Consider the following 23715-nt stretch of genomic DNA (forward strand, 5'->3'; position numbering starts at 1 on the left):
ATGCTCCTAAAAAAATTGTACCTCAGGAACCTGCTGGTTCTGATGAAGATGCCACTCTGGCTCAAATTTTGAAAAGCCTGAAGCAAGGAAAGGCTTCCTCGTCTGTTCCTCCCTCTTCTCATCTCTTCGATGATGAGCCTGATGCTGAGATGATGGACGAGTTTGTCGCAAGCAAAGCCCATCAAGCTAATGATCCTTCTTCCTCTTTTTCTTCTGCCGACTCTGATGCTGACTCTTCTGATAAGAGTGCTGATATTGGAGATGAAGAAGACTCTGAAGATATTTCCAGCATGGATGCTGATGAAGAGCCTTTAGAGACAGAGGATGTTTCTGCTATTGATGCCAGTGTTGCTGTTGGTGTTGTCAACACCACGGACAACACTGTTGATGAGGACTATGACATGGATGCTGCTCATTCCCTCATGTTTTACTCTGGTGATGCTGTTGCTGTTTGGCCTCTCTTCGCTCATAGAGGTCTACTGGATGAGAGGAACATAGATGTACGCTCCTATGATAGGTACAATCTTGTTGATTTTATGAAGCTTAGGCAACTTTATTCTACTGTTTTTGCTGTGATACCCTACTGTAAGAGGGTAATTCTGGAATTCTATGCAAACCTGACCGCAAGCATTGAAGATCCAGAATCTGCAAAGTATGGTTTGGTTTATCTTTGGGTTCGGCTGTTTGAGTTTACTTCAGTCGTTATCAACGCTCTATATTCAAACCCGATGTTGATGAAGGACCCCATCCAGATGTTAATGAAGTTATCTCTGTCCTCACTGGTGGGTTGGTCAAGAAATTCTCTGACCATTTTTCTGCAGCCAAGTTGACATCATTTTATTCGGTCCTTCACAAGATTGTTGTGAGGAATTGGATGCCTTCCTCCAACTCTACAGTAATCACACGACCACAGGCGTTCATTCTGTATGTCATAGGGACTGGAAGTCCTTTCAATTTTGGGAAGATGATATTCAAGACAGTGCTCCAGTTTGCTGATGGAGGACTCAAGTCTACTAAGCTGCCTTTCCCATCTTTGATCTACGGCATTTTGGAATCTAAGGCTTTCATCCGTAATATTACAGAAGATCTCACTGATCAACCTGAGATTTTGAAGTTAGCAGCTGGACTTCTCAAGGGAAATCGAGTTCTGGATTTTCCCTGGTCTGCTACTCCTACTCCTGCTGCTGAAGATGCTGGTGTTGCACCCGCTGTTTCCAACACGGGTGACAACACTGAAGAAACAGTGTCTACTCCTACTACCCTGGAATTCACCATTGCCACTATTCAGCTGCTGATGTCTCGTGCTGAAGAGAAAATTGCGCAAGCACAGGAAGATATTGCGTTCTACAGCATGATCTTGGCTGATTGTCGGAGACAACTTGGTATTTCTGGCCAAATAGGGGGAGATAGTGCACAAGATGAAGCTGGTCCATCTGGGACTAAAGATGATGAGGATGAAGCCTCTGATCAAGATGGATCTGATAATGATCAAATTTAGATTTTGCTTCTTCTCTCATCTTTGCTTTATTTGCTTCATTCCGATTTCAATATAATTGTTTTTCTTTTGCTCTAGTTATGTGCCTTAATTGCTCAGATATGTGTTAACTATACTAACATCTTCTACCCCACTTATACTCTGATATATGAATTAAAGAATCTCATGTGTTACTGTCTATGTTATCCACCGTGTTACGACACGGGGGACAACACTTCAGAGGGAGACTTTAAAATTCAGGGGGAAAAGATTTTTAAACTCAGGGGGAGTTTATGATTAGTTCATACTTGTGCAATGTTTTGTCCAGAAAGCAAAAAGGAAGAGATTGAAAGAAATTTTATTTCTTGATATTTTCGGCCCTTGTATTAATTGATATTATTAGATTTTGTTTTCTAGACAAGATAAAATATATGGTAAATATCCTGAGTATATATCGATTATGTTAAAGATATATTTGCGAAAGTTTAAATCATGTCTTGATAAGGTGATTAGTTGATATAATATAATTCGATATTATCAAGATTTGATTTGCAAGATTTGATAGAGTTTATTTCCTACTAAACGATAGTTGCTTATTCTTGGAAATCTTCAAGATTTGAATGCTAACCTATAAAAGGGGATTTCACGCACAAGATGAAAAAAGGTTTCAGACGATAATACACTGCGCATACTCTGAAGAATTCTGTTGAAGAATTTGAAGAACTCTGAAGCAAGGTTTGCAACCATCGTTGTTGCATGTTCCCGTGTTGCCATTCGTGTTGAAGACATCAGAGACAACACTGTGGAAACTGTGTTGTTGAAGATCTTTTCTGTCTCTTCAATTTAGGCTACGGGAGTTGCATCCAATTTCTTTTATACTCTGTTGTATTTTAGGATGCAAGTTTGATTTCTCAACTTGTTGAGAAATTTAGGATTTAATGACTTTTCGTAAAATTACTATGATTGCTTTGTAAGACTGATCTTACGTTTACTAGTAATATTTAGCCTTAAGGCACCCGCACGAGTTTTCATACTCGTGCAAAATTATTTACTTGTGTTTTATTTACGCTTTAAATTTTCGCTGTACTGTGCTGTCTGTGGTGTTACAACACAAAGGACAACACTGCCTATTTTACATAACCAACCACGTACACCGTTTCTTTCACGATAAAATAAATTTCAAGATTATCCATAATTTCTCTAAATGAGACATTTCAACTATAAAACATTTAACGAAATAAACAATTTTTTTTTCTTTATCAATGGGATTAGGAGATAAATTTTGAATTTTATATATAGTCTACAATTATTTTCTTTTGGAATTTAAAATATGAGATATTAATTGTATGTCAGCTAATACTAGCATACCCATAATGTTTCCAGTTATTTACACACAAAACAACGATCCGCAAGCACAGGTGGCACGATTAATTGATTAATCAAATTCATGTTTCCCGCAGACATCATGGATTTATATTCATCTCTGTATGCAAATGAAATAGCTCATGTTTTAGTTACACGTGTCCTTCCTAATAATCATATATGTATATAGATATATAACTGGTCATGCAAATAAAGATTTTCATGGTTGGATGATAATGAAAGCTCTGTATTTCAAACAAAACAAAATAAAATAAAAACAATTCTTTCAGCATCAATATGTAACTCCATGTGACCATGTCTCATTCCATGAAAACCCACAGCTTATATAATCCAAACCAAATTTTCTCAAATATATTCTTCGATCATAATTTTATTTTGATCTTTTTTTTTTTTAATAGTACGAACAAATCAAAATGGCTAATGAGTTTTTCGAGCGACACGAATATTATTCGATTTGCACTTAAAGTTATCAAAATTTGACGTAGCTCAAACATATCAAATATGTTTTCATGCCCAAATCATTTTGTTCGGTGACTCGTGGCCGTTAATAATATGTAAATAAATTTAAAATTACCCGAGCTACAATTCAAAGCTTCATAATTAAATTCAAACGAATTTATAAAACCGTCGCAACATGCGGCAGTTTTGTTTTAAAACCGTCGGCCGCCCAACTTCGTTCAATTTTGGCGACCAATATTATAAAACTGTCGGAAAGTTCGACGGATTTAAAATCCGTCGATCTTGCTCGTTGTTACAGTTTGCAAAAAACCGTTGATAGTTGCGACGGTTTATTTAAAATCCGTAGCAAAAGATTCCAAAGATGTCTGAACCGTAGCAAACATACTGAGTTTTGATTTTCCGATTATTTTTGCTGCGGTTTTTATTAAACCGTGGCAAAGATTGCTACGTTTTTTAAAACCCGTAGCAATTATTTCATTTTTTTGTAGGGTCAAGCTCTTAGGCGAACCAAACTCGAGCACTAAATAATTAATTTTCAAGTTTCTAGCTAACAAAACTATTCATATCAATCGTACAAGTGAAATCTTTTAAACTATACAAGTCACCATTCAGGTTAGCAACTGCAAAACATCGAGAGTAATTGGCATCCAATATACACAAATGATTCCCAGAAAGCTACGAGCAAAGAACAAAGAACATTCAAATAGGCGGGGGATCGACAAATTCAAAGAAAGGCACGGCCTTCCCATTTCAGATGAACATTACAACTGACGTTGTTTCTATGGAAATCACACCATCTACAACAACTAGTAAACAAGAAAACTACCACCATATGCATATAGATGCCAACGAAAAGGGAAAATCGACGCCATTGTTTACAATCCTTGGATGCATATCAGCGTCTCAAATTTCTCCAGAAAAAGTTTCAACATGGATCATCGTCCCCAGCATTGCTGAACAGTCCATTTTCAAAGCTCCTCATGTAAACTACTATGTAGACTATACTCCTCGAATACCTTGAGGAAAATTTCATTACCGCATCATCTCAGCTTCGCTAAAGAATCACTGTTTCAGGGCTTTCAAGTATTGTGTAAGAGATCTACTATAGATTCATTAATCGCTTTCTTTCTGGTATGTCCAAAGGGGTTCAAGTGTGATGACTGTCACTAGTATATATGATACCCTAGAAACGACATATTGCAAAGAGACTCGAAAACGCCAATGGATTGGGAAAAAATGGACTTGACTGGATTCACTAAGGATAGAACTTACTATATACACTCACTCTAATCCTAATACATTATCTAAGATTACCACATGAAGAGCAGATCAACAATTGAAGCAGCAATTTATTTAACAGCAATAAAATGCCAATAACTCCATCTACAGCATCAAGAATAGCAGGAAACACAAAATTGAAAAGAAGCACTGATTTTTTTCTTCTTCAAAGATTGTGTGGATTTTAACAATGCCAACAAGCATATTTCCATGTTAAAGTACTTCAATTGATGATTATCCTTACTCAATCGTCCCCGGTTGGAAAAAGTGTAAGAACCCTCCTCCCGTTTGTTGCAGTAGGGGATCCTAAATCCTCCACAAAGGCTGGAACCGCCATGGAACCGTTGTTGCTTTGCACCGGTGTGCCGGTTCTCTGCATCTGCTGATGTGGTTGCCTCATAAAGGGATGATCAAACTGCCCATTTGGCGGCGAATTCCCAAATTGTCTGAACTGCTGCTGCAGCTGAGTATGGTGGTGCGGCCCTGGCCCTACCACCGCCATTTGGTGGTGATGCTGCATTGCTGCGGCAGCCACAGGCACAAGCGGCAAGAAATGCTCTGAATTTCCCCTGCCCGGGTGCAGAAAATGCGCAGGCACGGGCGAGCTGGCAAACAAGTGGTCCGTAGCGGGGTCCATGCCGGAACCAGACAAGCCGGCGGGGCTGTTGCCGCCTCCGATTCCGCTGCTGCCGTTACTCGAAATGCCCTGCATCCGTTTCAAATAAAGACGGTACTTCTGCAAATGGCTGGCAACGTTCTCTCTCGTAAGCCCATCAACACTCATAAGCTGCATTATCGTCTTCGGGACAGCATTCTTGATCCCTAAATGGGCCACCGCATCGACAAATCTCTTGTGCAGCTGTGGGGTCCACACAAGGCGGGGCCGCTTGAGGGTTCTCGCCGGCTCATCAGAACCGGGACCGCCTCCTGATCCCACCCCGGCGCCACTCAACTCCGGCGAGTCGAATTCGGCCGAGGAATTGGGCTGAGAGGAATGGGTAGCGGACTGCGGCGGAGGAGGAGGCGGCGCGTGATTGCTGTGAAGGGACTGGTGCGTGGTAGGAATGTTGAAAGCTAGCGCTAGATCAGGAGTAATTAACGATTGCGACAAGGGCATCAAGTCTTCAGGTGAAGGCAATTCATCTTCCCATTTGGAAAACCAATTCGATTCCTCTTCCCTCATACTCTTTCCTTTTTATTGCCTCGCTTCTTGGATTATACACTCCTAAAAAAAAAATCAACACTCGTTCTCCAAAAAGGAAAGCTTATGGGGTGCCAAAATTTATGTGAGAAGAAACAAACCAAAATCGAAAACCCCTTCAAATTTTTTTCCCTTCAGAATCTCGACAATCCTTCCCCCATAAAACCAAGAAATTGATGACCCAAACGAAAAGGGAATCAAGAAAAAGTTGCCTTTTTGAAGTGTGTGAGATAATATAAAATACAAGAAAGACTTCAGCTTTTTCAAGAGCTGCGAAGTGCTTGCAGAAGATTCGTGGACTGAGAAAAATTTACAGACTCGGGTTTTTCATTTTCATGTCGCCTCTTGAAATTCTTGCACTCTCAGTCCTCTTCTCTCTCGCTCAAGAAACATAGGAGGAATGAATTTTTGGACAGAGAGAGAGAGAGAGAGGTCTTCGGGGGTGGGGGATGGAGGGTCGATCGAGGTGGATCTTGTTTTCTTCTTTTCAGCTTTTATTAATGTCGCAAGTGTGTGAAAATAAATAAAAATGGTGGTATACGCTGTTTTCTTTTCTTGTTTTTATTTTGTTTTCCAGCTTTTTGGGATTATCTAAGTTTGAGTTTTTTTTATTATTTTATCAAAGTTTGAATTTTTTTAAAAAAACACGAAAATTATCGTGACACGATTTCATCTTGATTTTGTAAGAGTGGATTTCGATAAAATGAAAAATTATTGGATAATTTGCATTAAATTCCCCTACATTTTTTGTTTTTTACATTCAATTTTACGCTTTATGACAAAAGTAAGTTTGTCAAATGCATAAAATGTAAGATATATGAATGCATATGCTCCAAAAACATATTATTTTTTCGTCAAAAATAGGGTACTACTAACCTGTTAAATTCCTATTGTTTAAAAAAAAATCAGAGAAAACAAATTAAAAGAAAGAGTAAACAACATTTTTTTTTCAATTAGATTATTTTTAAAGCGATGGATTTAATTTTATATATGATCGAGCATTTGTGGAAAATGGCTGGAGATGCGTTGGCGCGTGAGGCACACGGAGGAATTTAATTGGGTCCAGGACAATCAGTATTCAGTCATCTGTCATGTGATTTTGTAGGAATCAACGAAGTCAAGTTAGATTTTTTTTTTCTTTTTTTGTTGTTTTCTTAGTCTCAGAAAAATAGGGGTAGCGTAGGAGGACTGAAGGTAGACTATCTTTTAGGGGGAAAAAAATATTCGAGATATTTATAGGAGATAAAATTTGTATTTTTTTTTATTTCAAGGCAAATTTATTTAAAATCCACGGACTAAGACGTAATTTTGCCATTTAATCAATGTAAGGAAAAAAAAAATTTATTTGAACTCACTCATGTACACAAAATATTTATGCACTCTATGAACTCATCTTTTTTTTTTTTACGAGTGAAATCGGTACAAAAAATTGAAATTACGGTACTGATATACGATATTTGAGTACTAACTGGTTTAAATCTTTTACAAAAGATATAATTTTGGGTACAAAATTTGAGCAACTTTATTTATATCAAACTTGTAACACATGTTTGGATATTCAATAATCATATATCATTACCAGATCTAAAATACAAAATATTATATATTAGTATCATATTTTCAAAGTTTTGTACCGTTTTTTATTCGAAAAATGAAAAATATGTAATCAATATCAACACTCGCATACATCTTTGAGTACTCAAAAAGCATATATTAGTATCAAATGTGAAACAATTTATGCTCAATAATATATCAATACTGTATTTTCAATATTTTGTACTAACTTTCATCCGAGAAAAAACACGTGAGCTCAAGAAATGCAAAAATATTTTTGTTATGGATTAGAGAGTTCAAACATATTTTTTTGACAGATAATGAATACAAAATTTTGAATTTGAGGATTTAAAACAAATTTATTTTTGATTTGAGTCATTTTATTTATTTCATTAAATGACAAAGAATTAATTATTTTTTCTGAAAAAAGTCTGCGAATGCTCTCCTACAACGGATATCAAAGGTGCATCTAAGATTTTATTGATTTTCTAATGGATCTCATATTTGTTATTAAATATTCAATATTCTAAGAACGACATGAAATACATATCGTATCATGTCATAGACTTTTTCCTTTCTTCATGTGATATCAATCATAAAACTTATTTAAGGCAATAACGATTTCATATTGATGCCCCATGAATGGGTCCATCACATGTTCAGGCTCAATTGGAGTCCATAGCCAAGAAACAAAACTCAGTTCAGGTTTAAGTGGTATGATTGGCCCATGACAGTAGGTGGTGGAAACGAGACATGTTGAAGTTGGAGTTGGGGATAAATCTAAAAGTGAAGGAGCAGAGGAAGGTGGGAAGGTGATGAGGTGAGGTGTGGATGAACTTAGGAGTTGAGAATGACGATGACGGAGGAGAGTAGTTAAGGTAGAACATACTTGGGATGTGTGAGTCCTTAGCCTAAGCATGTCTCAAGGACAAGACCTCTTAGCTTCAGTCTTGCCTCAAAGACGAGTTTTAGATGAACAAACACGTGAGTCTCATTCACGTGGTCCCCTACGGAATATGCGTAGTCCCTTACGACCCTACCTTCTCTTTTATAAATATCAAGTTTGTTCACTTCATTTGCAACTCATTGCTTTTATTTTTTAGGGGCGCTTAAGCTCTCCTCCACTCATTTATTTTCGACTTTGACTTGAGCTTCGGAGGGGCTACGCTGTGACACCTTCCCGACTCCTCTCTAACACTCTTTGTTTGGTTTCAGGTTCACCTACGAACTTGGAGCTTTGAGCTTTGGTTTGACTCGAATTTTCAAATTTTAGTGAGTATCACATATCTTAAAATACGAATTTCATTTAAAATGTGAGTATTGACAATTCATTATCATTTATTTATTAGCAATCATTCATTTCATTCAAATTCAATTTTTTTTAAAAATATGATGACATAGCCGATGGCGAAACTATAAATTTATTTTTATATAAGTGAAATTAAAGGTCGTCTAATATATGTATGTATATGTATAATTTTTAATCTAGAGCACAAAACGTGACATGTAATAGGATTTCATATTAAATCAAGTGACGTTATGTGTGAAATTATAAAAAAAATTATATGCGCACTCATCGTGGATGATAATAATATGTTTATTTTAAATAAATATTAAGAATAGAAGTATGGTAGAAAGTCTTTTCTTGTGATTAAGAGGGAATATTTTTGTGTGCTCGATGTGATTAGTGGTTTGTTTGGTTGTCATTACCAATTCAACATATATTTATTCTTCACTCGCCTACTTATGTGTCTCACATGTAGGGCTACCAGAAAAGAAAAAGGAAAATTAATTATCTCATTTTAATCAAAATACTTCATGCTTTTATTACCTATATATCATAATATTACTAGATAATTTGCATTTATATATTTGACGTTCATGACATCATGTACACTTTACAAGAGAGATTTTGCTCTTAAAGAAATGATTTCATTCATTTTATTTGTAGACGGGTTTGGATGATCTTTTTTTTGTTCACGGAGTTTTCGAAATAATATCTCTAGTTATTGTACTATAAATCCATCGTAACTATCAAATTTGCATGGTTGAACAACTGATGAAGTTGAAATACACCCACCCAAACAATCAAACGAATATGTTTTTATTCAAACAATAATATTATTTGTTATAAATATATTATTATTGTAGATGATTATCTTAGTAAAGATATGTGATCAAGATAAATATGTAAAGATAATATTTGTAAAAATTTGTATCTTGTAATATTTCCCTATAAATAGGAGTTCAATGAAAATTGTACCTGACTCATATGATTTTCTCTTCTCTCATGAATTCTCTCTACTCATCTCTCTATTTCTATTATGATTTATAACATGTTATCAGCACGATGGTGTAACCAACTGAGAATGAAAATAATTCTCGTTTTATTGATGTTATTGGAATAGCACAACGTGTTGTCAATACTCAAATTTATGAGAGATATTCATTGGTACTCTAGAAATAGCACAAAAAGATATTCATTGGTGCTCTAGAAGTAGCACAATGAAAATAATTGATATATTGGTGCCAAATATCATGAATATGTTGATGGCTATAAAGTAGCACAACATGATTTTATATTGAGAATTTGAAGAAATTCATGATCATGATATAATATATTGAAAATTTTGAGAGATTCATGATTACAATTTTGATATATCGAAAGATATTCATGAATTCATGATATAATATATTGAATATTGAGATATTCAAGATTAAGATATGATATAAGATCAAATATATTGAGAATCTAAAGAGCTAGTTTTCTTGTTATAATATAATATATTGAGAATATGAATAGATTCATGATAAAAATGTGATATATGATTTCGTATATTAAGAAAGTGAAGAAATCATGATTGATTTCTGATATGATATCAAATATCTATAAAATATCATTGAAAAAATTGATCTCATGTCAAAATATATCAATATTGACATATTGATAAAAGGATGTTGTATCAATATTGAACTATTGATAAACGATGCAACATTTGATAATATTCATGAAGAATATTAATATAAGATCCATGATTTGGAAATATTTTCGAAGAATATAATTTAATGCCCTTTTGGTTGTTGAGAATCTTATGAATTGAAAATTTTAGTACAATTTCTCAATGAATATCGATATATGATCTAAAATTGTCAATATCCATAAGAAAATATTATTAAAGATATATGTGAGATATATATCAAAAGATATTGACTCTATATCGATTCAAATCATATATTTGTTTTTAATGTTCTAGAAGAAGCATGATCTATTATTTGTCACTATTTTTATGAATAGCGACTTGATGTTCAATGATGAACTGCATAGGCTATTGATTGAAAATTATGTGAAACGCCTACTACTAATAAAATGCGGAAAGACTTTTTTTTTTTTAAAATAATACTATACATATACGCCCATACATATATGTATATAAAAATAACATATATTTCTTAAATAACCTGAAAAATATTAAATAAATAAATAAATCCTTAAAAATGTTTCATGCATCAATTTAAAATGATAAACAATGCTGCTGAAAAATCTCATATGCGGAATAATAATAAAATAAAACATGTTTCAAAATTCCATCATAATAGACTAAATAACTGCGACGGTCACGGGGTCCACTGCTCCGTGAGCTCATACGTCCTCACCACCGGTAGGAGCTACATAAATGTCATCATGCTCACCTGCACCATATAAGCGTAGTGAGCCTAGAGGCTCAACATGTCTAATCCTTTATAACAAGGTTAAAAATAATGCATCACGTAGATACTAATACATATACATGTACATGAGCATGCATGGAAACATTTTTCATTACATAAATGCTGAATCATAAATCATAAACATAACATAACTTTCTTCATCATACATAACATAATTGAGCATGTCATAAACATAAAAACTGAGTATGGTCATATCCATGAATGTGACTAATAACTGTGCCGACTGATCAGTCTAAAGAACCATCGTACGTGGCGGTGGATAAATCCACCTCTATGCTGGTAGTAAACTACCTCTGTGTCAGTGGTAAAACCACTTCTATGCCGGTAGTAGAACTACCTCTGTGTCAGTGGTAAAACCACTTCTATGCTGTCACATCACTTCAATTTCCATAAAAATATTTTTCATGCTCAATTCTTAAGCATAAACACATCATAAAATATTTCATGTATGCATGCACTTAAAATATGTCCGTAATATATATTTAATTAATTTTAATAATAAATATACTTTTACTTAAAATAGACTTCATGCATAAAAATAATTAAATATATATTCCGGACTTAGTTTATTTTCATGGGTTGGTCCAGACTGCTGATCACTCACTCTAAGCCCATTAAACTTAAATAAAATCCAATAATCATATTTTAGCTCAAATAACTTAATTAAACTTAACTTGACCTAAATAAAATATTTAAGCTCAATTACTTAACTTAAGCCCAATAAAACTCTAGACTGGCCCAAAATCCACTGACTGGCCCAAAAATTCTCATGGACTCTCAAGCCCATAAAAATCATTGTACTAACTTAAATAAATTATTTAAGGCCCAAATAAAATTATTTTGAGGTCCAAATAATTTTATTTCTAATTAATTTGCCCAAAAACCAATTAAAATATTAAACATTTAAAAATTTAAAATACTCAAGCCCGGCCCACCTAACCCGAACCCGGACCGACTTAACCCGACCCATGACTACCTGACCCGACCCAGCACTCAACCCTGACCCATAACCCGACCCAGCGACCCCCCAAACCCCAAACCCGATCACCCCTCTCCTTCTCTTCTCGGCTGGGCGAGCAGCAGCCATTCCATGGCTGCTGCCGCCCTGCTCCAGCCGCCCCTGGCCGGAGCACTACCTCCCATGGATAGCCCACATCCAGTGAGTTCTAACACAACAAGAATCAGACCAAACCATGGCCCGAGGAGTGAGAACGAAGCTCTGCACCAGACGCCTTTCTCCTCCTCGCGCGCAGACTGAGCAGTCGCCAAACTTTCGTTCGTGCGGCTTCCTCCGACAACCAAAGACCGTGAAACCACTTCTCAATTTTATCCAACATCTAAATCTTTTAAACCCAACAAACCACGCACAAATCCATGGCCTGATTAAGGAGAACGACCCCTCTCTTCCCAAAGCCCTAACCTGCGCGTCTATGTGCATCAGAAGTGAATAGCTTCGTTTCCAGCCTATGACACCTTAAAACTCTGAACAAACTCGACCCTAAGGCACCCTGGGACCTCTCTGACTCGAGCCCTCAGCCCTGGACCATACCATGCTGAAGAAAAACGTGAGCCATGCCAAGTAGACACTCAAACATGCATCAAACATCCATGAAATTGCATAATTCGAAAATATCTGATAAAAATCTGAATAAAACCCAACATGAATGGTTAATAGCTTATATGGTGTTCAAACGAAAGAATAAACATGCCTTAAACGAAGATAGATTGAGAAACGAGACAATAATCGCGTGTACGACGCTCCGGGACGACGAACGAACCAAAGACTCCAAGAATCTATGAAGGATCGGCTATGGAGATTGCTTTCTGCTGAACGTGAGAATGGGGGTGGGAGGAGATGGGAGTTGTCGGCTGAGTGTGGTTAGGGTAGGGTAGGTTTTTGTTTTAAATTTTTGTAACTAGGAATAATTTAGGATAATAACTAGTATAAAATAATTAGGTAGATAATATAACATAAATATAAGATTTTAAACTCTTAAAAATACCTAATAATCTGATAACTAATCAAAAATCCCGAAATACTAATTTATAGTATTTTTAAAAATTAATAAAAGTCATTAAAATGACTTATTTTGGCTAAAAATCAACTCTTAAATAAATATATAATTAAATACTAAAATTTTCTTGACAAAATACCTTAAAATAAGATTTTAAGGCTCATAAACTCATAAAATATTTTTGGCTAAGAATTTTGGTATCTCGTCCGTCCACGGTCCCGTCTACGCGATCAAAATAATAAATATTCTCAAAAATCCAAAAATACCATAACTGCGGGTTAAATGATAAAATAAATTTAAATCATGCATATAATTCACATAATAACACATAAATGTCATTTAATCCAAATATAAATTTTTAAATAATTATTTTCCCTAATTATGCATGCGAATTTACGTATTAAAATTTTTGGGTGTTACATTATGAATGTGCGGTAGTAAGATCGCAACACTATCAACCGGAAAAGAAAAATAAATGTTAAACCCAATGAATTGGACCATCATCGATGATGGATTGATGGTAGTCTATGCATGATGATGTCAATGGGTTGATTTATGACTAACTTCAACTCATTTTATTTATTTATTGAACTAATTTATTTTTTGTAAATTAAGTTTTTATTTCTGTTTAAACTAAATTTTGGAAAACTCTAGTATGACTAACTTCAAGTCATTTTATTTATTTATTGAACTAAATATGTCAAGATAATATTTGTAAAGATTTGTATCTTGTAATCTTTCCCTATAAATAGGGGTGTTTGAGTTCAATGAAAATTGCACCTGAGTATTGACTCATATGAATTCTCTCTACTCTCATAAATTCTTTCTACTCATCTCTCTATTTCTATTATGATTTATAACACGTTATCATCACGATGTTGTAACCAACTGAGAATGAAAATAATTCTCGTTTTATTGATGCTATTGGAATAGCACAACGTGTTGTCAATACTCAAATTTATGAGAAATACTCATTGGTGTTCTAGAAGTAGCACAAAGAGATATTCATTGGTGCTCTAGAAGTAGCGGAATGAAAAAAATTGATATATTGATGCCCATGAAATATCATGAATATGTTGATGCCTATAAAGTAGCACAACATAATTTGATATTGAGAATTTGAAGAAATTCATGATCATGATATAATATATTGAGAATTTTGAGAGATTAATGATTACAATTTTGATATATCGAAAGATATTCATGAATTCATGATATAATATGTTGAATCTTGAGATATTCAAGATTAAGATCTGATATAAGATCAAATATATATCGAGAATCTAAAGAGATTTTTAGTTATAATATAATATATTGAGAATCTGAATAGATTCATGATAAAAATGTGATATATGATTTCGTATATTGAGAAAGTGAAGAAATCATGATTGATATCTGATATGATATCAAATATCTATAAATATCATTGAAGAAATTGATCTCATGTCAAAATATATCAATATTGACATATTGATAAAAAGATGCAAGATTGTATCTATATTGAAATATTGATAAAAAGATGCAAGATTTGATAATATTCATGAAGAATATTAATATAAGATCCAAAATTTGAAAATATTCTCGAAGAATATAATTTGATGCTCTTTTGATTGTTGAGGATCTTATGAATTGAGAAATTTAGTACAATTTCTCAAAGAATATCGATATATGATCTAAAATTGTCAATATCCATAAGAAAAAATTATTAAATATATATGTGAAATATATATCAAAAGATATTGACTTGATATCGATTCAAATCATATATTTGTTCTTAATGCTATAGAAGAAGCATGATTTATTATTTGTCACTATTTTTATGAATAGCGACTTGATGTTCAATGATGAACTGCATAGGTTATTGATTGACAATTACGAATATGCGGTAGTAAGATCGCAACACCATCAACTAAAAAAAAAATAAATGTTAAACCAAATGAATTTGACCATCATCTGTATTGAGCAACGATGATTATGGATTCATGGTAGCCTATGCATGATGATGTCAATGAGTTGATTTATGACTAATTTCAAGTCATTTTATTTATTTATTAAACTAATTTATTTTTTGTAAATTAAGTTTTTATTTCTGTTTAAACTAAATTTTGGAAAACTCTAGTATGTGTTTTTATTCACATAAATTATTTTGATGATATAAAATAAGATCTACAAATTTTGTGAATCTATTCTATTAGTCAATATATTGCATGAGATATTGATTATGCAATTTGATGATTTGATAATTTTTATATTTTAAGAATTTATTGGGTTGTTACATCTTTATTCCATAAAATTTGATTATGGATTTTAAATTCCTCAATTTTGATTGTGGATATAAATTTTATTTTTTTTCAAAATCATTTGATTAAGTTATCACTTTTTAAATGAATGATAGAGTATTTTTATCACATGTTATTATCTTACATGTAGGAACATGAATTTAATGTAAAATGACATTCGTGATAGATTGAATGTCATTATTAAAAGTAAAAGATCTACTTGGTGCGTACAAAAATTTGAAAATGAATACAAATTTAATGTGAAATGATATTCGTGATAGATCGAATGTCACTGTTGAAGGTAAAAGATCTACTTGATGTATACATGAATTTGAAAAGGTACGTCCGATTATCAATTTCAATTCATTTATTATAATATCTTATTTATAATAATTAATTTGTTCAAAGAAAGACAATTATGAAAGTTGTCTGATTAACGTGGTCCATTCTTTTAAGTGAATGTGACAGTGCCAATGAACACAGTTGATACACTGTAGTTTAATTCTTCAAGGAAGAATATGTTATCTCTTATCAAGCGAGATATGAATTATGTATTCGGCACAAAATATTGAGATATACGTCACAATCAAGTATTGTACTGAATGTATATCGGTATCTCGTATCACTATCGTACTTGAAGTACGTAAAGAGATTTTATTGATATCTATCAAGCAAGATATAAAAGTTTGTGGAGACCGTTGATGTCTACCCAAATTATATGTTTCATCGTATGTTGATATGAATGTATGAAAGATCTTGAAGATCATTTGATTGACGATGAAAAAAAAATTGATATGATGTGCTTGATATTATAAAATAGTGATATACAATATTGACGTATATGGATTTTTGAATCTAGTAGATATTGATTTGGTTTAAATAGTATATTACAAATCAATATTTCTAGAAGAGCTAGCTAAAGAGCTCCAAAAGTATCATTGATACAATACTTTCAGAGTTTGGCATAATGGATTGAATTGAGCATTCAAATTATATAAATAGTTGAAAGACTATTGATAGTGTACAAAGATGTTAATGAATAAGCCAAAAGTTACTGGATCGATAAATAGAATGGTTTTTAAATCAAAGATCCAGAAAATTTTATGAATTCTTATTGGCTTATCACATTTGATAGCACTATCATAAATGCTCAAATTTATAGAAGTCCCCATATTGTCTGGAATGAATAAATATCGTGGTCCTACGAAGCGCAAAATGATGTTTGCGAAAATACGTATTGAGAAAAACTTTCAGAACATATAATCAAGACAAGCTTGATCAAAAGAGGATATGCATATCAATTTTATGATTATAAATATGTTGGTTTAGTTGATTTCTTTTGCCTCCAATCAACTATTAAACCATGAAAATAAATGCGTCATATTTGGGGATATCTGAAAGATATATTATAAATATTATGAAAAATGCTCATGTACTGAAAGTTAATATTTGTGCGAGAAATGCACTATAATAAATCTCTTGAAGGGATTGTAAATATGTTGGAAATAAATTGAATCTTATGATCAATTATTTTGAGAAATGAGATTTTATGATGCGAAATTCTCATTTATTATTCTTGTAAAACAATGTTTCCAACATTGAGGGGGAGAAAATAGAAGCTACAAGAATATTTGAGATCGATCCCAATGAAATATAAAGTGAACATGATGTTCAAAGTTTAAATCTCAAATACATTATTTGATCTTGTGTATAAGATCGTTTATCTTCATTTATGTTCAAGTTGAACAATTTAAATCGTCTTTAGTGACGAAGAACCCCTTTAAAGAAAATGAGTGAATATCTAAATGTGAAAAGAATAATGGAGGCTCGTCGTTGTGAAAAGATATTAATGTCCTGCAGGACCATATCTTATATTATTTGTAAGTAAATGAAAAAGGATGCTAGAAGCGTGAACGACCAATTATTTCAATGAATCCAATTTGGATTATGTTATTCCTGAAGAATAACAAGTATATTAAAATATGATATTTCACAAACTATTTGGGATCGAAATGATATAATCATTAATGTGTTTTTGTTATTATGCAAAATGATGATTATTTTGAACTATAATTTGTAGAGATTGTCAATAACAAATGATTGAAAAGTGACATGTTGCATATGAGAAAATATTTAGCAAATTTTCTCAAAATATTTCAAGCGGATTATGAGAAAAATATTTGCACTTGTCATGGATGTACTGATTTGATGGTGATACATATTTCTACATACTTGAAGGATTCGATGCTCAAAATATAATTTTTGCCAAACTTGAAGAAGAAAAGATATTTGGTCTTGAAGTACCATATATTTGACAAAATCAGCATCTAAATCAATTTTTGGAAAATAAGTGCATAAGATTGAAATATTAAGAGTTAATAATTTTAAGTGATGCTTGCAAGAGGAGGAGCAATCAAAGTTGTACTATTTTTCTGTTGTCTATGATTTTTCCCACGTGGTTTTTCATAACAAGGTTTTTAATGAGGCAATTAACAAGAATCGCGAGATGTCGTACTTTTTTTCCTTCATTAGGATTTTGTCCCACTGTGTTTTTCCTGATAAGGTTTTAACAAGGCGCATCCATCGTCGGAAAGATATCCAAAGAAAGTATATGGTGTTGTACTCTTTTCCCTTCGTTCATATTTTTCTCACGGGATTTTACTGTCAAGGTTTTAACGAGGCAGCACTCGAGTCCCGATGAAGTCCCGAGCATCCATCTTGCCAAATGAAGATTTTGAAAAATTGGTTTCTTGTGCAAATAATCATCTAAGGGGAGTGTTATAAATATATTATTATTATAGATGATTATCTTTTTAAAGATATGTGATCAAGATAAATATGTCAAGATAATATTTGTATCTTGTAATCTTTTCCTATAAATAGAGGTGTTTGTGACGCAAATTTCTCATTTGTTATTCTTGTAAAACAATGTTTCCAACATTGAGGAGAGGAAATAGAAGCTACAAGAATATTTGAGATCGATCCCAATGAAATATAAAGTGAACATGATGTTCAAAGTTTAAATCTCAAATACATTATTTGATCTTGTGTATAAGATCGTTTAGCTTCATTTATGTTCAAGTTGAACAATTTAAGTCGTCTTTAGTGACGAAGAACCCCTTTAAAGAAAATGAGTAAATATCTCAATGTGAAAATAATAATGGAGGCTGGTCGTTGTGAAAAAAAATTACTGGTCTGCAGGACCACATCTTATATTACTTGCAAGTAAATGAAAAAGGACGCTAGAAGTGTGAACGACCAATTATTTCAATGAATCCAATTTGGATTATGTTATTCCTGAAGAATAACGTGTATATTAAAATATAATGTTTCACAAATTATTTGGGATCGAAATGATATAAGCATTCTTGTGTTTTTTTATTATGCAAAATGATGATTATTTTGAACTACAATTTGTTGAAATTTTTAATAACAATGATATGTGGCAATATGAGCAAATTTTAGCAAATTTTCTCAAAATATTTCAAGCGAATTATGAGAAAATATTTGCATTTGTCATGGATGTACTGATTTGATGGTGATACATATAGAAACATCCTCGATTTGATGCTCAAAATATTGTTTTTGCCAACTTGAAGAAGAAGAAAAAATATTTGGTCTTGAAGTACCATATACATGGTAAAATCAGCATCTGAATCAATTTTTGGCAAATAAGTGCACAAGATTGGAATAAGACGAGTTAATAATTTCAAGTGATGATTGCAAGAGTGGGAGCAATCAAAGTTGTACTATTTTTCTCTTGTCTATGATTTTTCCCACGTGGTTTTTCATAACAAGGTTTTTAATGAGGCAATTAACAAGTATCGCGAGATTTCGTACTCTTTTTCTTTCATTAGGATTTTGTCCCACTGGGCTTTTCCTGATAAGGTTTTAACGAAGCGCATCCATCGTCGGAAAGATATCCAAAGAAAATATATGTTGTTGTACTCTTTTTTCTTCGTTCGTTCACATTTTTCCCATGGGGTTTTACTGTCAAGGTTTAACGAGATAGCACTCGAGTCCCGATGAAGTCTCATCCATCTTGCCAAATGGAGATTTTGAAGAATTGGTTGCTTGTGCAAATAATCATCTAAGGAAGAGTGTTATAAATATATTATTATTATAGATGATGATTATCTTAGTAAAAAGATATTTGATCAAGATAAAATATTTATATGTAAAGATTACGAAGCCTTTGCAGACAAAATTTTTTTATGCCGATATTAAAGTATAATCTAATAAGAAATCCTACATCAACTACTATATCAAAAATCTTTCTATATTATAATAGTTTCACGTCTTAGAATAACTGTTTGGTCTTTTATGTGTTAGGACTGAATTACCCCTAAGCCACTTTCACCCATTTTCTCCCCCCAATCCCCCCACTACACGTTATATTTGCTTCTTAATTTTTAAATTTTTATGTCTCATTTATTATATATATATATTTTAAAAAATCAAATATTTAAAAATAAAATTTAAAGATACGTGTGTTACACATGCAAAGCGTGTGCTAGATGGTTAGTATTAATTATATTATAATGATAAAATATAAATTAAATAAGTATAGAATTTGGTATTAAAATATAATCTAATAAGAAATCCTACATCAACACAAACTGGCGGTGATCGATCTCAAATCTTGTCTTTTTATTAAATGCATAAAAAGAATTTATGAAATCAGAAATCGAAACCGAAAATCGACAGCATCGAGGATTCAAGATAATCATCAATCCATCCCCCTCTAAAATATGAATCAAGTTAGCATATATTCTTCTCTTCTAGGTCAGCAACCAAAAGTGATTTGGCTGGTGGCAGCAGAGCCACCGCCTTCCGTTCCATATTGGTGTATTTTCTGTAGATCCCCTTGAGCTTGTTCTCCGCCGCCGCCAAATGGAAGCTAACCAGTAACTTAGCACAATCCCTGATTCACCAAAAAAAATCAAGATTCATTCCACAACCTGTTTTTCTTGTACATTATTATTATTACACTTACATGAGCTGTGGTTCGGAGAAACCGGTGTGTTTTCTAAGAGTTTCGTTCCAAAGGGGCATCTTATTTAGAGTGGATCTTGCTGCATAGACTGCTGAGGCAGCAATCACCGAGGGACAGTACATTAGTGTGGCATAATTCATCATTCCAAGCTCAGCCAAGAAATAAACCATGTTCTCCACCTATAAAAACCAACCAACACAAGATAAGAATCTTGGGCACAAAAACGAATCAGTGAACTTCTTTCGATGGAACGGTCCGCCTTACATCCGAATCAGTCATGGATGCCTTGATGAAACGGACTAGAAACACGTATGGAGTCGGGACAGTCAAGTTCCATTCCAGTTCACCGAGTATCCGTTTTTCCATGAGCAAGACTTGTTTGTGTGAGTAGGTGTTGTCTGACATGCCAACTAGTTCATTAACCTGCAATAACAACATCACATGGTTAAATATAAGGATGTTTTTCCCTAAATCCAAACAAGTAAAATACTTTTTATGCACCTCAGGAGCCCAAATTTCTTCGTATTTCGAGGCTATCAGCATAGCACTCATGCCCACAAGCTGAAGTTCCCTTCTTGATGTCGTCGTGGCCGACAGATAACGATCCAGGATGTTGATGGTCAGATAAAGAGTCTCCGGAGAAAGCTCGAACTTGTAGTGAACTTGGATTAGCCAATCTATTAGAATGGCTCTCATCTTCTCATTAATTTCCGGCTGTGTATCCATGTAAGCATGTGGCCGGCTTTCGTTCTCGGCCGACTTGTAGTAACTGTACATGTCTTCGACATATTCGACCACTGCCAAGTCATTGTTTACATCTGCAGCATCAATGTCCACTATGTCCTCCTTATGTTTCTCGTTCAATCCGTAAGCAGACTGGAAATCAATCAAAAAGGTCTCTAAGGTTCTGGAAATAGGTAAACAAAAGAAGCTGTAAAAATAAATCACAGAGACAAATGAATATATAGACCTGGCTTCTGGCAGTGAGTGTTGAAGTAAGAGTTGGAGCTTGCTTTCTTGATGACGACTTATGGTGCGATTTCTCAACGAGTTCTTCGACATTTACTACCTGTGGCGGATTCTGTTTTACGTGAACTTCCTCAGTATCAGGGCTGATTTCAATTATTTCCTCTGGATTAGGTTTGGTAACATCTTTCTTCTGAACCGGTCTTTTATGGGGCAGAGCTCCGTCCGCTACAATGGCTGCGTTTCCATTTACAGCCAACGAGTTCTGTAATTCAAGAAAATCCATCAAGATTTGTTAGTGAACGTAGTAAGCTTGAACAAGATGACTATTTTCAAGAAACACACCTTCTCGGCGGCAGCCGCCTGGGCATTGGCGAGTAACTGAGCACAGAAACTCCTGAAGTATCACGAAAACTCGATCAAGATCGATAAAACAATCATACCCACAATCAATTTTCACTAGATGTTTTGTAAAAATTAAAGAAGAGACGATTAAATACCTCGTCGCAGGTCGAGAAACCTGAGGAAGTGGCTTGCCGTTGACCCCACAAGCGGCAACCACATTCCCAATGTCTCCAAGTGCGCGTCGATTCTTCCTTTCTGCTACGATGTTCTTCTGTTTAATGGCCCCTGGAATAGGTGCATCGCCTATTAAATTTCATTGTGGATCAGACAAACAGTAAATTTTGAAAACAAAACGCAAAAGATTTCAAACGAATGAACAAAAAGATGAAGCCACTGACAGAAATTTCTACGCAAAAGTTTTTAAGATATGATTTAACATTCATGAAAAAATGAGTCGAGACATATATCACCATTGCTACGCAAAGGATAACTTAAAATATAAAATACGATATCATTCAAAATCACAGGAGTTCAGAAACTAAAAATAAAAACCAAAAGAAGAAACCCATCAAATTCAACGAACCAAATCGATCAAGAATTCGAAGTATGGCTATCAATAGTCTTTTATCCGATCCCAAATCAAGAATAACATAAAAAGATTGAATCCAATACCTCTGTTCTTCGGCAGAATAACTTGTCTCGTCGCCATTACAGTAAATTTTACCCTTTTCTTTTTCTTCTTTCTTCTTCTTCCTTCTTCAGTCTCTCTCTCCCACACACTTTCAACTCTCTGTGAAAAGTAATGGGAATTTGCAAAAGGGAGAAGAGACGCCTCTTTTTTAAATTAGAGAACCAGCGCTTCGTTCCAACGGTCGTCTGTTCTTGATATCCTGGCCGTTGGATTGGAGAGATCGATCTGACGGCCTGTGTTTATTGTTTGTAAATATGCGTAATGCGCCGCCTTGGGGGTGTTTGTAGCCGTTGGACTTTTCAGTAGTTACCGTTTGAGTATATTTTTTTAGGGTTAATATTGATTGCCATGTCACACGTATATTATTTGCATAATTTGCGCCACAATTAAAAAAAAAAGGAGAAAAAATTAAAATACATAAAAAAATTTCCACGTAAAAAATCTAATTAATTTAATTGTTTTAAAACTTTTAATGTTCAAAGGATGCCTGTTTTGTCTTGTCATGATATATTATACTTTTTTTATGTAAGACTTGCAAATTTATTTTTTTAAAAGGAAAAAAAATATATGTTATAAAATTTACAAACCAAAAAGAAAAACTCCCTACGAATATATTATACTTTTAATAAATCAATTCTGAAAAATAATAATCTAGAACTAAACTCTTCCAACTCGATATTTCTATTAAGAAATTAGACAAAAATTTATTTAACAACATTACATGAAATGAAATTAAAATGTTATGAAATTTATTATTCTCCACGTTCCATTATTTAGGTTGATCTGCGTTTATTTGTATAAATGAAAAAAAAATTAAAAAAACTCATAATATACCCTTATTTCTAATCATTTCTATTATATTTAAAGAGCAAAATTGTGAATTTTTGTTTAATCATAATTTTAATCACAATCGTAATCAATCACAGTAAACAAATTATTATTTATCCATAACACTTTATATCATACCTAATTAATTTAATAATCACCTAATAAATTATATCTTCACAATCCTATCAACATAAATAAACATTACATAGTCCACTTCCATACTTAGCAATCTTTCCATTTTGTTTTAATTATCAATTTACTCATATTAAATTAAAATCATTGTTCCAACTTTTTTTTTTACCAATTTAATCATATTAAATTAAAATCATTATTACTTTTTTTTATCTTATTAAAATATTTATTAAATATAAGAAAAATGAAACCTTGTTGTAAAAAATTACAATACCAAACACTTTAATTTGTATGAAAACACATATAAATCTAAATGAGCAAGACAGATGGAGTAATATATATAGAGTTATATTTTAATGCATCGGCCTATCTGGAAGATTATCGC

At 33.2% G+C, this 23715-nt stretch overlaps 2 protein-coding genes across 3 annotated transcripts; both read right to left on the reverse strand.

Annotated features, from left to right (window-relative positions):
• Window positions 1-3924: 3924 nt before the first annotated feature.
• On the reverse strand, window positions 3925-6292 carry LOC140890607 (transcription factor MYBC1-like). Its single transcript, XM_073298520.1, has one exon. The coding sequence runs from the start codon at window positions 5775-5777 to the stop codon at window positions 4839-4841; it is 939 nt and encodes a 312-aa protein (XP_073154621.1). The 5' UTR covers window positions 5778-6292; the 3' UTR covers window positions 3925-4838.
• Window positions 6293-20081: 13789 nt separating this feature from the next.
• On the reverse strand, window positions 20082-22457 carry LOC140891130 (G2/mitotic-specific cyclin-2-like). 2 transcript variants are annotated; one of them, XM_073299444.1, is made up of 8 exons: window positions 22352-22457; window positions 21835-21982; window positions 21680-21731; window positions 21339-21599; window positions 20870-21244; window positions 20633-20791; window positions 20369-20547; window positions 20082-20296 (listed from the first exon to the last, which is right to left on the reverse strand). In XM_073299444.1, exons 1-8 carry the CDS (start codon window positions 22386-22388, stop codon window positions 20134-20136), a joined length of 1374 nt encoding a protein of 457 aa, XP_073155545.1. In that variant the 5' UTR covers window positions 22389-22457; the 3' UTR covers window positions 20082-20133. The 2 variants fall into 2 exon arrangements, with proteins under 2 accessions (XP_073155545.1, XP_073155546.1); XM_073299445.1 differs by having other exon boundaries at window positions 21835-21964; window positions 22352-22410.
• Window positions 22458-23715: the final 1258 nt, after the last annotated feature.

The sequence above is a fragment of the Henckelia pumila genome, chromosome 3 (assembly GCF_033568475.1).
Source record: "Henckelia pumila isolate YLH828 chromosome 3, ASM3356847v2, whole genome shotgun sequence".
NCBI lineage: Eukaryota > Viridiplantae > Streptophyta > Magnoliopsida > Lamiales > Gesneriaceae > Henckelia > Henckelia pumila.